Source organism: Phyllobates terribilis, unplaced genomic scaffold (genome assembly GCF_046119375.1).
Source record: "Phyllobates terribilis strain yellow unplaced genomic scaffold, ASM4611937v1 Scaffold_5__5_contigs__length_657084704, whole genome shotgun sequence".
NCBI classification, from domain to species: Eukaryota; Metazoa; Chordata; class Amphibia; order Anura; family Dendrobatidae; genus Phyllobates; species Phyllobates terribilis.
The window spans coordinates 501,978,605-501,995,586 of record NW_027362765.1 but is presented as its reverse complement, the minus strand read 5'-3'; the positions used below and the strand labels follow the sequence as shown (position 1 = coordinate 501,995,586).

General features: G+C 40.4%; 1 protein-coding gene across 1 annotated transcript; it reads right to left on the bottom strand.

The window, feature by feature from the left end:
- Positions 1-4,299: 4,299 nt before the first annotated feature.
- LRRTM3 (leucine rich repeat transmembrane neuronal 3) lies at positions 4,300-8,762 on the bottom strand. The gene is made up of 2 exons (XM_073685578.1): positions 8,205-8,762; positions 4,300-7,473 (listed from the first exon to the last, which is right to left on the bottom strand). The coding sequence occupies exons 1-2, from the start codon at positions 8,206-8,208 to the stop codon at positions 5,936-5,938; spliced, it is 1,542 nt and encodes a 513-aa protein (XP_073541679.1). The 5' UTR covers positions 8,209-8,762; the 3' UTR covers positions 4,300-5,935.
- Positions 8,763-16,982: the final 8,220 nt, after the last annotated feature.

Below are 16,982 nucleotides of genomic sequence, written 5' to 3'. Positions count from 1 at the left end.
ACAAGTAAACACAAAATGCAGTTTTAAAATGAAGGTCTTTATTATTAAGGTAAAAAAAAAATCCAAATCTACAGGGCCCAGTATGAAAAAGTGATTCCCTCCCCCCTTAAAACACAAATTAACTGTGGTTTATCACATCATTGGGAACCTGAGTTCAATTTCCCTAGTCACACATAGGCCTGATTACTGCCACACCTGTTCTCAATCAAAAACTCACTTAAATAGGACTTGCCTGACAAAGTGAAGTAGACCAAAAGATCCTCAAAAGCTAGACATCATGCTGCAATCCAAAGAAATTCAGGAACAAATGAGAAACAAAGTAATTGAGATCTATCAATCTGGAAAAGGTTATAGAGCCATTTCTAAAGCTTTGGGACTCCAGTGAACCACAGTGAGAGTCACAAATGGCAAAACATGGAACAGTGGTGAACCTACCAAGGAGTGGCCAGCCAACCAAAACTAACCCAAGAGCACAGTGACGACTCATTATAGAGGTCACAAAAGACACCACAACAACATCCAAACAACTGCAGGCCTCACTTGCCTAAATTCAGGTCAGTGTTCATGACTCCACCATAAGAAAGAGACTGGGCAAAAATGGCATGCAGAGTTCCAAGACGAAAACCACTGCTGAGCAAAAATAACATAAAGGCTCATCTCAGTTTTGCCAGAAAACATCTTGATGATCACCAAGAGTTTTGGGAGTATACTATGTGGACTGACGAGACAAAAGTTGAACTTTTGGGAAGGTGTATGTCACATTACATCTGGCGCAGAAGTAACACAGCATTTCAGAAAAGGAACATTATACCAACAGTAAAACATGGTGGTGATAGTGTGATGGTCTGTGGCTCTCTTGTTGCTTCAGAACCTGGAAGACTTGCTATAGTAAATAGAACCATGAATTCTGCAAAAAATCCTGAAGGATAATGTCCGGCCATCCATTCGTGACCTCAAGCTGAAGCGCACTTGGGTTATGCAGCAGGACAATGATTCAAAACACATCAGCAACTCCACCTTTGAATGGCTTAAGAAAAAAAAATTCAATCTTTGAAGTGGCATAGTCAAAGTACTGACCTTAATCCAATTGAGATGCTGTGGCATGACCTTAAAAAGGTGGTTCATGCTCGGAAACTCTCCAATGTGGCTGAATTACAACAATTTTGCAAAGATGAGGGGGCCAAAATTCCTCCAGATCGTTGTAAAAGACTCATTGCCAGTTATCATAAACGCTTGATTGCAGTTGCTGCTGCTAAGAGTGGCCCAACCAGTTATTAGGCTTAGAGGGCAATCACTTTTTTACACAGGGCCCTGTAGGTTTGGATTTCTTTTTGCCTTAATAATAAAGATCTTAATTAATTTAAAAACTGCATTTTGAGTTTACTTGTGTGATCTTTGTCTAATATTTAAATTTGTTTTGTGATCTGAAACATTTAAGTGTGACAAACATGCAAAAGAATAAGAAATAAGGAAGGGTGCAAACACGTTTTCACACCACTGTAAGTGCACTGCATATGCTGCAGAGAAACACTAAGGGTGCAGACAGACGAGGATGACATCGCAATTCTGGACTGGCTGTCTCCTGACCTGAGCTTGACAGCTGCATAGAAATACATCACTCTTCTATCATGCTCAGGTCAGGATAGGAGCCGGGTCAGTTCGTGCAGTGCGATGCGATCATCGCACGAGTTATACGGCCATCTGTCTGCGCTCTAACAACAGATCCATTACATTCCTATTCTGCCCTTTTGCATTCCAAATAATCATATTGATCCCTCCATATCTTTACACCGCCAGTGAGGTTTTAAATAGTAGGAAACATGTTTTTCCTATTTTCTGCTGCCTAAACTTGGGGTGCGTTTTAGAGTAAGGTGCATCCATAGTCTGAAAAATACAGTAGGTTTTAATGCTAAATGTATTTTTTTTAATATTACTTTTTCTTTTTCATATTACTATGTATAAAAAATCTTGCAATTTTACACAGAACCCTAGTCCTAGTAATAGGCTTCTACTTTCTTTTGGACACATGAACTTAAGCAGCAATAGACTGATGCTGAATTGTAGTAATTTTAAAATATACTGCAATACCGAGGTATTACAGTGTACTGTATAGGTGATCAAAAGATATCAAAAGTCTAAATAAACTAAAAAAATATTTTTAAAAATATACAAAAGACCGAAAATATAAATGTTTAAATAACCCTCTCCTTTTTCCTAAACCTAAATAGTAAAATGTAAAAAAAAAAATAACATATTTAGTATTGCCACATGCATAATTGCCATAATTAATAGCATATAAAAATATTTACCCCAAATGTTGAATGCCAAAATGAAAAAAAAAAAAAACAATAAAAAGAAATCAAAACTTTGGTATTGGTGTTTTAGTTGCTGCACGTCCCCAAAAAATGCAATAAAAAGCCAAAATGGTAGTAATAAAAGTGACAGCTTAGCATGCAAAAAACACAGGTCTGTTTACAGATCTCAACATAATGGCTACACAAACTAAATTCACTTGGAAGATTTTTTGTTTTTTTTCAGCATATTACATGGTAAAATGAATAATTTCATTCAAAACTACACCTCGTCCATAAAAAAAAATATGTCCTCATAGGACTATACTGCTGGAAAAGTAAAAGTTTTGCTTTTGGAAGAAGGGGAGGAAAGAAAACAAAAGCACAAAAACAAAAAATTGCCCAGTGTTAATAGGGTTCATGTAGAGTTTTAGACAATGATATGGAAAATTGAAATTATAATTTTTTAAATAAATATATTTAACATAAAAAAAATCTGATTTTGTGATTACACGTTTTCTTTAAAATTGTTGCTGCAAGTTATCACCAGTAGAGGGCAGCTCTGTATACATCAAACCATCAGTAGTGGCAGCAAAGAAGAGAGATTTTTAGTTTCTACATGGGAACGGTGCCCTGTTCTATAGAAGTGGCTCACTATAGACCTATTGAGCCTGATTAAACAAAGCTTTTAAGCCAGAATTCTATTGCAAAAGCTTTGAAAAGTCGTACAATTTTGGCGTTCTCAGAAAATTTTTGACCAGCTCTAAAAGTGGTGTGTGCTGGGGGTGCAGTGAACACAGCTTGTTAAATTCATAACGAGCGCCGGCGTTTGCTACGTCACAAATATTACACTATCAGGGACTTGAGTAAGATTTGTGGCGAGGCGCACAAGAAGGCGCACGCTACTCGTCCAGCACTCCTGATTCATTAAGAGGCAAATGCCCAATAATGAATGAGGAGCCTCACGCTCCACCCCGGCCCCTCATCAAGACCAGCATTAAGATCGCCGGACTTGATGAATCAGAGTCATATATATAGGAAAATGTCCCAAATCATTCAGGCTTTTGATCAATCCTGTAATCTTCAGAGTCCAGCTACAAAGACAGTCATATACTGTAAGTTAAACAAACAAAAATAATTTACACATATAGTAGTATCCACACGGTTCAAAGTGGCAATCACAAAAGTCCCAGTAGGGAAGGCACGGCTTGGATTTCCTTAGCCCTCTACCTGATCACTAATGACTTTACATACATTAACTAATGATGGCATTTTCGATGGAATCTCTAGGCAATAAACCGAGTATTATTTATAGTAAGGTTGCTCCATTTAGCATCAGAGCATTCAGTAGTCGTCACATCATTACACCACTTCTTATGATTTCTCTTGGCTGGGTGGACTACAAGCCCACTATTAGAGGCCTAGATGTCATGGCTACCTTTATTCCTTCACTAATATGATGAATATATTAGAAAACTAAAACACTATTATTGCTCGATCAGATGGAGAACTTACTAGACATCTCCAATCTGGGCAGGTTTGACGCCTATGCTCAAAGCTCCTTCATCTTTCATTTCTGTATCCAATCTTTATAATAGCAAACTCAAGTTTCATATGAGGTCTAATATCTGTCAAATTTGAAAACGTATAATTACTGACACAGGAATGTTACTAAAGTCAAGCGGGTATCTTCTGCGTGGATTCCAAGCCGCCCTTTATTTCTCTGTGAATACAAAAATCAACTAATCCTGGATAGAGAGAGCTGTAACAAAAGGAAGTGCAGGCACTGCAGTGGTATCTGAGCCCGGCAGCTTTAGGAGACCCAAAATGATCCACTGCCCAGCTTCAGAAGACCAGTACAATCAACTCCATGTGATAATTTATGGAATTACAAATTTTGCATTGCAACCTAGAAACTTCACGCTGCCTTTGTACAAAGAGTCTGGAAAGAATTGTGATGTTCACAAAGTTTAATATTTGCAAAATACTGGACACAAATGAACTCTCCTCCAGAGGGAAGAACCTGTCTGTATAGCGCCTCCTAGAGGTTACTGCAATGCCTGACCCATAGAAGAGCACTAAAACCTGATTAGGATTATCAGACAAGTCAGAGTCTTGTACAAAAGTAAGAATTGGCCATCTGTAGAAATCAGTTTCGGGATTATTGTGCCTCATTGGTACAGAGTTGCATTCTGGCTTGGTTGTATGATGGCTATTGAAGGTCCTGGGGTCTTATTACCAATTCTCCATCCACTTATGTCTCTTTTATGAGAACCACTTCACCCCCACCCAAACATCCAGCCCTCTGTTCTGTACTGACGTGGGGCACGACTTCCAAAACCATTGTCTACTGAAAGGTCACGTTTCAAAGCTCTTCTATGGTCAGATGTTGACCTACAGGGTAGCCACCTCCAATTGGTGGCACAATAGAGACAGTTTTCTTCCCTTTTGAGGTGAAGTAATTTGTATACTTTTTCCCATAAAACATTGCCTAAAGTACCAAAGAAATTGGAGTAACCGAGTCTAAAATAAATATCCACCATTTTGTTCTTTGAATGAAAATACTCCCAAATTTCTGTGCAAAATTATTTCTTAACATTTCTTCATAGTGATCAGAGCTTTCTTTTTCTTAAACAGAGTTCCTTGCACAGAGTTAAAATGTAACATTTTGGCTGCTGCCACTAGAGGGAGCTAAGGAGACTACTGCGTACTGTTGATGAATTGAAGTCAATAACACTGTGTGCGCTAAGCTCTTAAAGGGGTTGTCCGCTACTTGGACAACCCATGTAAAAAACTATATTCCCCAGGGTAAAATAATAATAACATACTCACCTCCCATACTGACAACATTTAAGAGATGTCTGTACTGTGTCTTCGTGATATTTCTATGACAGTGAGCACTGCAACAAATCAATTGACATCCAAAGGAAGTGTGAGAACTGTAGTCATTAGTGGGCGCTCATGGGCTGCAGTGTTCATGTTGCATAATAATGTCACAAGAGACATGGCAGCAGTGTGGAAAGTGAGTATAGGATATTTTTATTTGACACTGGGGAAAATAGCACTTAAGAAGGGGTTGTCTAAGTAGCGGACAACCCCTTTAACCTACATAGTGCGAGCTTCAGGAAGTAAGGATATTAGGCTTATGTCTGTCTGGGGGATATGGATCTTGCTATAAAGCTATATCATATAATCAGAGCAAAAATTGAAACTTAAAAATTGACAATATGATAAAAGAATAGAGATTTACTCTCAGGCTAAAATAACAACTTAAGTACCAAATGGCCAATGAGGTTAAGGCGAAATTACCGTTATAATGCGTCAGAGCAGATCTGTGCCACAAGATTGAAAGAAATGTTAGCAAAACGTTCCAAAATCTCAAAACAAGTGATACTTTAATCCAAATAATAAAAAAAAAGGAAACAGCACCATAACTCACAATATATTGCACACCATCTCTCCGTGATTTTACAGCGGCGATTCCATTAATGTCTTTAGAATTTGGTAGCAGAAATGAACAGACTAATATTTATACAGGTGTCTATATGTGACATTGGTGATCAATGAGAAGTGGAATTACTGCAGTCCCATAAAAAGAAGAAAAAAAAAATCATCCTAAAATAAAAAAAGTATATTCTCCCACTTTATACCTCACATTCCCTGGAGCCAGTTTTGGTAAACGTGCAGGGCCCAGCGCTGCTTATGGATTCACAAGTTTCTCTGTTAGGGGCAGGCTTGTAGTCTACATAAAATTCCTGTGGGGTTAGGCTAATTTGTGTTAGGGACGATCTTTTCGTTTGGTTGTGATTTTTCATAAGGGCTGCCTGCTGCAGATGTCTTATACCTGCTGGAGACCTTTTCCATGACACGTAGATTACTAAGGATATTACTAATACCGACAGGAACAGTGCAATAGTCCCTGCTATTATTTTATGTAAAGAAACGCTATCAGCATCCCCACTGGTATCATAGCCAGGTCCTGTCACTCCAACAGTCGGAGGCATTGAATGGTTACTTTCATGTTTAGTTCTTGTTATTTTGTGTTTCATTGTTGTATTCCGCCCCGTGGTTTTAAGCTCCCTGCTTTCTGTTACATTTTTGCTGCAAATGTTGTAGCTTTTGACTGCTTGGACGACGTTGACCCCCTGCAGATCCTTTGGGCTGGCACAAATAATGGTGTTGTCTCGTAAGCCTTTAAAACTTTTTAGCCAGTTGACCAAGGAACAGATATTACGACTACACTCCCAGATATTCCCCGCCAGGCCAACATCTGTCAGAGATCCCCAGCTGTCCAGGATTTCCTGACCTATGAAGGTCAGCTTATTAGAATCCAGGTTAAGCCTCTGAAGGTTTGGGATACATTGAAATACACTTGGGCCACTGAATGCTTCAATCTCATTGCCAGATAAATCAAGTCTTTGTAACGAGGTCCAAGTCCAAGCCATGGTTTGTCCTATAAGACTGATCCTGTTCCACTGTAGGTAGAGGTTCTGTAGACTGACCAGCCTTGGAAAAAGGGCTAGGTTGAGTTTAGAGAAATGGTTGTGCTCTAAATGCAATTCCTTTAACCTGATCATGCCTGTGAAAACATTTCTGGCCAAACTCCGGATTCTGTTATAACCTAGATCCAGAAGTTCTAAATTTCTGCAATCCTGAAATATTCTAACAGGAATGGTTCTTAATAAATTAGACCTCAAGTGTAAGCTCTGCAGTTTCCTCAAGCCTTTAAACTGTCCCAGTCCAAGTTTTTGTACGGTATTGTAGGACAGATCTAGGTTTCTCAGGTTAGTGACAGGTCTGAAGGTGTTATTCAGCAGATGAGATATCCTGTTAGAGCTCAGAACCAGCTCCTTTAATCGACGGATCCCATTGAATGCATTCTCATCAATGCTGCTAATATGGTTATGGTCTACGTACAACCAAGTAAGCTGATTAAGACCTTTGAATTGATTATATTTCAGTACGTAGAGGCTGTTATATCGAAGAGATAACCCAACACATCCAGGAGATATTGATGAAGGGATTTCCTGCAGCTTCTGAGACTCGCAATAAAACATTTTTCCATCACACCTACATCCTGTAGGGCACCCACGTTCAGCAGAGGAGAGCATAGCCATGAAAACCAACAGGGCTAGAAGCAGGAATACAGCTGATCCTCTTAATAACCGATAAGGGTTGAAACCTACAAGCAAAAGCCTGGAAGTGATTTTCTGATTTACAATGTTTATGATACAGTCATAACAAATAACAGCAGAAAAACTCTTCTTCTAAGACATATGAGAAATAGACTGCTCAGGTAGCACTGAGCGCATGTCATCAAAAATAAGGCATGCATTGTAAAATGTTACATTGTAGGTGCTATAGTTCTTCCATAAGAGCAATAATAAAATTAGTAATGGTCCAAATAAACATTAAATAATAACATTTTCAAGTTTAAATGTAAACATATATATATTTTATTATGTCTCTGTTTATATATATATATATATATATATATATATATATATATATCTGCCACACACATATATTTTGTGTATATATATATATATATATATATATATATATATATACATACACAGAATAAAACATACATATATACATACATATATATAAACACACGTGTATGTATATACATATATAACATGCACATGTATATTATATATATGCATACACGTATATATACATACACACACACACACACATATATATATATATTATATATTATACACACACATAAAACATATTTCTATTTTAGTTCACTATTATAAAGAAAAGAAAACCAGACAAGAAGCAATACTCTTGCTGGCATGTACATGACTGTATATTGGTGTGTGGGTTAGTAGGTGTATGTGCATTTGCTCATGTGGTCTGGACATGCATGCAGGTGTCTGTATGTGCAGTGTGAACACGTACCCATTCTTCATTCCTGTGAGGGCTGCTCCTCAGGTGTAGTTATTGCCTATGGGGCCAGGGGCACTTAGCCTCTGCCAGCTGCATTGTGGTGGTGACTCAGGGCTGCTTCCAGACATCCACTGACTTTGCTCCCTGGGAGAGATGAGCACTTTGCACCATCATTATGTGGCTGCTCCCTGATCTTCTCCAGCACTTGTGTGCAGCTCCAGAAGCAGATATTTTGGATAAGGGCTCAGTTCACCCTCTCCCTCCTCTGGATCATGATCTCCTGGCACAGATCTATTTTGCATCAATACGCCATGAACATTAGATCCTTCCCAATCCCAGTGAACTCTCTCTCTCTGCATATGATGTATATAGAGTTTTGCATCCGATCAGGCAACTACATTGTATCCCAGCAGCTCCCCAGCACGTCCATCAGCAGCACTGTACATGGCATTGTTTGCCAGTGCAGCTCGCAGGGTAAGAAGCATGTAGGACGTGAAAACTGCGCTCCCTGTAAGTATGAGCTGATTAGCCTATTACATTGGGATTGTGCTCTGCGTGTATTCTGCTCGATAGCACAGCGCCCCCTAGTGGCTGATCCTTGTTCTCCAGCCCCATGCATGGCACTCAGCTGCTGCTCCATGCACTGCATATCATCATTGCCTGCCTTGGATTCATTATAATATATGGAAAGCAAATCAAACCACAAGCACAGGGGTTTCATGAATAAACTTTGACTTACAGCTTAAACTGAGGAGCAGTGTTTATGTAAATAGATTCATTTTTAGATACTTGACTTATGCCTAGTTATTTATGGTGATCAATTTGCTGTTCATGGTTTGTAGATTAAGTGATAGAAATGGAGGAGATTCATTAAAATATCATGGACTAAAAGGCAGGACAAAGCAAAGATGTCATGTGCATAAAGGCAATAAGACATATTACATGCAAGTCATTGGAACACGGCACTGCCAGGAAAAACTACTGAGGGATTTACTTTGCACTGAAGTTTATGACCACCTCTGAACTCCATCAGGAACAGGCACATACAGAGGAGGGTCCCTGTGTAAGAACAGTATATGGGCCCTGTGAGTCCTATAGTTCCGCATAATGCACAATACCACCTGCTTTTACGGTAAAAGTGGGCCCCTTATCTCTGGGGCCCCTATGCATCTGCACCGGTTACCTCAATGGTACAGTATATCCATCCGTATAACCCATTTCACAACTTACACATACATATTGATACATTTTTCAAGTAATTAATAAAGCTGATAGTTTTATTAGTTTTTCACTGATTATACATTATTTCCCAGAGCGATATTCAGGATTCTGCTGGTTGTTATTGGAAACAGTAATAAGCTTATTACTGGACATGTCAGCTCTAAGTTGAGCTGGACACTTTGTGCCCACCATGTAGATAGAGAGCCACGATACAGTATATAATGCTTTGGGAAGGTTCACACGAACATATAAAAAAATCGTTCAATGTTTCATCCAGAAAAGTGGGGGGATTTTTTTTCTCACTTGTCATACGTGTGCATTTTTTATTTTCTACAGCTGCTGCAGCAATTAATCATTTACAATTTCCTATGTTACAGAATTGCGATATATCCATAAAAATCAGATGTTATACTGTGGCTCCTTATGGCATCCGATTTTTTTCACGCACTTATAGACTTGAACCCGCGAGTCTGATTGACTGAAGAAATTAGTGCATGCTGCGATTTTTTTTTATTTCCACACGCAGATTCGATCAGTAAAAAAAATCGCTTGTCTGCACTGCCATATGAATTAGATTGGTCCGAGTGCGATCTGTTTTTTTTCATGAACGACACTCATATATGGCTTTGTGAAGGAGTCCTAAGGGAGAGAAACAAGACAGATTCCTGAAAACAGACAAATTTACACCAGGTAAACATATATAACTATTTTTGGCAAGTGACAGGTGTCCTTAAATACAATCAATGACAACATTGACCTGTATTTTTGTGCATTTTTACTGTGGTTTCCTCTCATGCACTAAAATCACACTGATTGTTAACTTGGCCTTCCGCCTCCTTCACACGTCTGTGTTTCCAGTACGTGTGTTATCCGTTTTTTTCCCTGAAGCCACCTGTACTCATCATAACCCATGCTGATGTGCACATATCCTCCATGCTGCTGGAGAAAAAAAAGGATATGGTTACGTGAAAAACACAAACAGCACACAGATGGTATGTGTCATCCATGTGCTGTCCATGTTTAACATTGCAAAATAATACTAGTGATAATAATAATAATTTTTATTTATATAGCGCCAACATATTCCGCAGCACTTTACAATTAAGCGGGGACATGTACAGACAATAAATTCAGTTACATCAGGAGTGAGGTCCCTGTTCGCAAGCTTACAATCTACAAGGAAATGGGGGGACACAATAGGTGAAAAGTGCTTGTTATTTCAGGTCTAACAATTATAATAAATAGGGATTTTCATGTAAAGCTGTATGATCCCTTCATCAGCCCGTATGTTTAAGTGCAATAATCAAGTATCAAGTGCAGTTATGGTGTGCATGGAGGGTGTGGAGACAGATGAATAGTTGGAAACAGATTCTGAATAATATTTAGAAGGAGGGAACAGGGGAAAGTTAGTTTACTGAGTTGAAGTGGTAGACTTGTTTAACCCCTTTCTGAAGTAGGGCGTATTAATACGTATCTGCGCCCTGGGCCTATTGGACCAGATATGTATTAATATACCCTGGCGATCGCACCCGCACAGCCTCTGTGTACTGTACAGTACTGTAAATGTACTGACCCGAAGAATAACGCTGCCTTATCAATTTTACAACACGGGGAACAGCATAAAAAAAAAAACACAATTCCTGAATTGTTCGTTTTTGTTTATTCTGCCTCCCAAAAAGTAGAAATAGAAAGTGATCAATGTCATGTGCCCGAAAATGCTACCAATAAAAACGTCAACTTGTCCCCCAAAAAACAAGCCATCACATGACTCTGTCGGCCGAAATATGGAAAAATTATAGCTCTCAAAATATGGCGATGCAAAAACTAGTCTTTGCAAAAAAAAAAGTTTTTTTAGTGTGTGACGGCTGTCAATTATAAAAACTAGTGTTGAGCGAGTATGTTCTGTTCCGAGTATGCTCGGCCGAGCTCCGAGTATTTACAGCTGCTCGGTGATATGTTTGAATCACTCCCGTGTGCATGATTTGCAACTGTTTGACAGCTTTATTACATGTGAGGAATGTGTAAGAAATAGACATTCCTCACATGTAGTAAAACTGTCAAACAGTTGCAAATCATGCACACGGGAGCGATTCAAACATATCACCGAGCAGCTGTAAATACTTGGAGCTCGGCCCGAGCATACTCGGCGAAAGGGTTAATAGAACATACTCGCTCAACACTAATAAAAACACAATATGAATCTGGTATCGCTGTAATCGCACCGACCCGAAGAATAAAGTCGTCTAATCACTTATACCGCACGAGGAAAGGCGTAAAAAATAAACTCTAGGGTTATGCTAGGGTTAGGGTTGTGCTATGGTTAGGGTTGTGCTAGGAATAGGGTTGTGTGAAAAATATTCAAGACATTCCCATGTCAATCACTGTGCACTGTTTGGCGGGTTTTATAGAGATCTTCAATGCACAGTGTAATCCCACTCTTTTGAATACTTTTTGCAGCCAGCAGAAGGGAGGGGGCTCAGAAGCAGGGGGTGACAAATCCCCACAGCAGCTGCAAGCTGCACAGGATGTCCCTTGCCCTATGCCATGTGCTTTTTTTTGGTAAGGTACTATAATTCAACACCGAGTTATGGGAATACGATACGTCCCAGCGATAAACAAACTAGATTTTTGGGAACCTGAGGGAATGGGGAACATTACCCTAGCTTTAAACACAGTCCAGTGTGCACGGATGGGGAGATACCCAGCACAGCCTTGCGAGGGCCCCTAGGATACCGGTGTTTGGTATGCACAAGTAGCAGGGGTCCGGCTGGGTCCGAAGACACCAGAACCGGTTTCCTAGGACCATCCGATAAGGACGTATTGCCCATTTTAGTTTTGGGAGTTTCTTAGCTAAAACAGACCAGGGGAAGAGATTTGGGCACAGCCGGGAGGCAGGAGTGGGAGTGATCCAGAGGGGATAAGAACTCCAGCAGCCCTGCCTCCATTGTCTTTTTCCTGGGGAGGTCGTGACGTCAAGTCGTGTGGGAAAAGTCCTAAAAGAACAAAGAGAAGGCCCACAAACCTCCCATGTGGCAGCCCTTCCCCCAAAAGCCAGATTGTCCATCTTTTGTACCCATAATTTCGTGTTTGTAACTCTGACCACTGTGTATGTATAACTCTTATGTATATAGTGTATTGTTTAGTGTGCCCCTAAGGGCGATTAAATATATAATTTAACCTTGGGCTGTTCTTTTATCTCGATCCACGAACCTTACGTCCATTGTTCGGTCCAACGAATACGCTATCGGGCTGGTTTCTAGCCCGATATAAGTCTGTTATATTATGGAAACTGGTGGCAGCTCTCCCAGGCTGACGAGGCTCTGCTTCACTGGAGCTAGTGAAAGAGCCTCTCAGCCTGTCAGGGGCGTGAGCGAGTATGGTGCCACGTCAGTGGCTGAGTAGGTCTCTCTTCTCACTTCCTTGTGCCTTCCTGTACCCGTGTGGAGAGGGGGTGTCTGTGCAGAATGGTACCAATCTGACCTTATGCGTCCTTGAGGGGGGTGCGGAATGTCACGTAGGTGCAGAGGGCAGGTCCATACCACGTGCTCTGTCTGACATAATTGTGATGTCAGGCTGGTGGCAGGGTGTGGATCCATCACAAAAGGCAACAGCGAGATTCTGCTTGGTCTCCCTGTTGCCATTTCATTACAGGTTGTGCTAGAGTTAGGGTTGTGCTATGGTTAGGGTTAGGGTTGGGCTAGGGTTAGGGTTGTGCTAGGGTTAAGGTTGGGCTAGGGTTAGGGTTTGGCTAGGGTTAGGGTTGGGCTAGGGTACGGTTAGGGTTGGGCTACGGTAAGGGTTCTTCTAGAGTTAGGGTTGTGTTAGGGTTAGTGTTGTGCTAGGGTTAGGGTTATCCTAGGGTTAGGGTTGTGCTAGGGTTGGGGTTGCATTAGGGTTGGGGTTGGGATTTTTTCAAAAGTAAAGAAAAAAAAATGATGACGATATGGTGACTAGTGTTGAGCGCAAGTGCTCGCTACTTGAGTTTGAATCGGGTGCTCGGGTATGCACTGAGAATCGTGGGTGCTCGAGTGACATGCTCGAGACTCCACCCCATATGCTTTCAAGCTGTTATACAGCCAAAGAAACCTCGTGGGGATTGCCTGCCATGCACGAGCGATCCCCGCATGTTTTTTTTTGGGTGTCTAATAACCGTGAAACATGCGGGGACTCGAGCATGTCATTTGAGCACCTGCAATACTTGGTATATACCCGAGTACCCGATGCAAACTCAAGTAGCGAGCACTTGCGCTCAAGACTGATGACAACTTATTCAATATGATGACCTAATGTTAGCAAATTCTGTGTCGTACCTCTGGGTTTAAAATGTTCACTATACCCCTTGATAAAATCTTTGAGGGGTGTAGTTTCCAAAATGGGGTCACTTGTGGGGGGTTTCCGCTGTTTAGGTACATCAGGGGCTCTCCAAACGCAACATGGCACCTGCTAATTATTCAAGCAAATTTTACATTCAAAAAGTCAAATGGCACTCCTTCCCTTCCGAACCTTACCGTGTGCCTAAACAATGGTTTTCCCCCACATATGGGGTATGGGCTTACTCAGAAGAAATTGGACAACAAATTGCATGGTGCAATTTCTCCTGTTACCCTTATGAAAGTGCAAAATTGGAGGCTGAAAAAAGTTTTTGTGGGAAAAATGTGAAAATTTTATTTTTATGGCTCAATGTTCTAAACTTCTGTGAAGCACCTGGGGGTTCAAGGTGCTCACGACACACCTAGATAAGTTCTCTGAGGGGGTCTAGTTTCCAAAATGGTGTCACTTGTGGGGAGTTTCCACTGTTTAGGCACATCAGGGGCTCCCCAAATGCAACATGGCGTCCGCTAATTATTCAAGCAAATTTTACATTCAAAAAGTCAAATGGCGCTACTTCCCTTCTGAACCCTGCCGTGCACCCAAACAGTGGTTTTCCCCCACTTATGGGGTATAGGTTTACTCAGGAGAAATTGCACAACAAATTGCATGGTGCAGTTTCTTTAGTTACCCTTATGGAAATGCAAAATTGGAGGCTCAAAAACATTTTTATGGGAAAAATGTGAAAAAAAACAGTGGTTTTCCCCCACATATGGGGTATTGGTGTGCTCAGGAGGAATTGCACAACAAATTTCGGGGTCCATTTTTTCCTGATACCCTTGCGAAAATAAAAAATAATTTGGGGTCTAAAGTAACATTTTTGTGAAAGAAAGTTAAATGTTAATTTTTTTCTTCCACATTCCAAAAATTCCTGTGAAGCACCTGAAGGGTTAATAAACTTCTTGAATGTGGTTTTGAGCACCTTGAGGGGTGCAGTTTTCAGAATGGTGTCACTTTTGGGTATTTTCTGTCATATAGACCTCTCAAGGTCACTTCAAATATGATAGTGATGTGGTCCCTAAAAGAATGGTTTTGTAAATTTTGCTGGAAAAATGAGAAATCGCTGGTCAACTTTAAACCCTGATAACTTCCTAACAAAAAATTATTTTGGTTCCAAAATTGTGCTGATGTAAAGTAGACATGTGGGAAATGGTATTTATTAACTATTTTGTGTGACATATCTCCCTGATTTAAGGGCATGAAAATTCAAAGTTTGAAAATTTTCGCCAAATTTCTGATTTTTTCACAAATAAATCATAGAATCATAGAATGGTAGAGTTGGAAGGGACCTCCTGGGTCATCTGGTCCAACCCCCTGCTCAAAGCAGGATTCACTAGATCATCTCAGACAGATGTCTATCCAGCCTCTGTTTGAAGACGTCCATTGAAGGGGAACTCACCACCTCTCGTGGCAGCCTGTTCCACTCATTAATCACCCTAACTGTCAAAAAGTTTTTTCTAATATCTAATCTGTGTCTCCTCCCATTTAGTTTCATCCCATTGCTTCTAGTCTTTCCTTGTGCAAATGAGAATAAAGATGATCCTTCTACAATGTGACAGCCCTTGACATATTTGTAGACAGCTATTAAGTCTCCTCTCAGTCTTCTTTTTTGCAAGCTAAACATTCCCAAATCCTGCAACCGTTTCTCATAGGACATGGTTTGCAGACCAGTCACCATTCTGGTCGCTCTTCTCTGAACTTGCTCCAGTTTGTCTATGTCTTTTTTAAAATGTGGTGCCCAAAACTGTACACAGTATTCCAGATGAGGTCTGACCAAAGAGGAGTAAAGACCGATAATGACTTCACGTGATCTAGACTGTATGCTTCTGTTAATATATCCCAGAATTGTATTTGCCTTTTTTGCTGCTGCATCACACTGTTGACTCATGTTCAGTCTATGATCTATTAGTATACCTAAGTCTTTTTCACATATACTGTTGCTTAGCTCTATTCCTCCCATTCTGTATATGCTTTTTTCATTTTTATTGCCCAGATGTAGTACTTTGCATTTTTCCCTGTTAAAAACCATTCTGTTGGTTGCTGCCCACTGCTCCAGTTTATTTAGGTCTTTTTGAATCCTCTCTCTCTCTTCTCTAGTATTAGCTATCCCTCCTAGCTTTGTGTCATCAGCAAATTTAATCAGTTTACCCTCAATTCCTTCATCTAAATCATTGATAAAGATGTTGAACAATACAGGTCCCAGGACGGAGCCCTGTGGTACCCCACTTGAGACATTCATCCAGCTGGATGTGAAGCCATTTACAACCACCCTTTGAGTCCGATCACTAAGCCAGTTATGAATCCACCTAACAGTTGCCTGGTCCATTGCATACTTGGTCATTTTTTCAATAAGGATGGTGTGAGATACTTTGTCAAATGCTTTGCTGAAGTCAAGATATACTATATCTACAGCATTTCCCTGATCCACCCAGTCAGTGATTCTGTCATAGAATGCAAATCATATAGAAGAAATGTTACCAATAGCACAAAAAAAATCTCAGAATCAGTGGGATCCATTGAAGCATTCCAGAGTTATAAGATAAGATAAGATAAGATAAGATATACTTTATTTATCCCGGAGGAAATTGCGGTATCACAGCAGCAGAACACAGATCTCGAACATGACACATATTATTAAGTCTTGGAGACAGAGGTGCGAGATTCGGATTATGGGGGATGTTAGTCTTAGGTCATTTGTAGAACAGAGGGCACGTGTAGGGCGATAGACAGAGATGAGAGAGGAGATATAAGGTGGTGTAGAACTTTTGTGGGTGAGAGCGATGAGTTTATATTGGACCCTGTAGCGAATGGGTAACCAGTTTAATGACTGGCACAAGATGGAGGTATCGGTGAAGTGGCTGGACAGAAATACGACCCTGGCTGCCGCATTCAAGATGGATTGGAGAGAAGAAAGTTTGGTAAGAGGGAGACCAATCACAAGAGAGTTGCAGTAGTCCAGACAAGAGTGAATAAGAGCGACAATAAGAGTTTTAGCAGTTTAAAAGGTGAGAAAAGGTCGGAATCTGGAGATGTTTTTAAGATGCAGGTGACAAGAGCGGGTGAGTGATCGGATATAAGGATTAAAGGAAAGTTTAGTGTAAAATATGACCCCAAGGCAGCGAGCATGCTGTTTGGGAGCTATGGTTGAACCCCCCAATGTAATTTCAATGTTAGGAAGAGTTAGGTTAGTAGAGGGGAGAA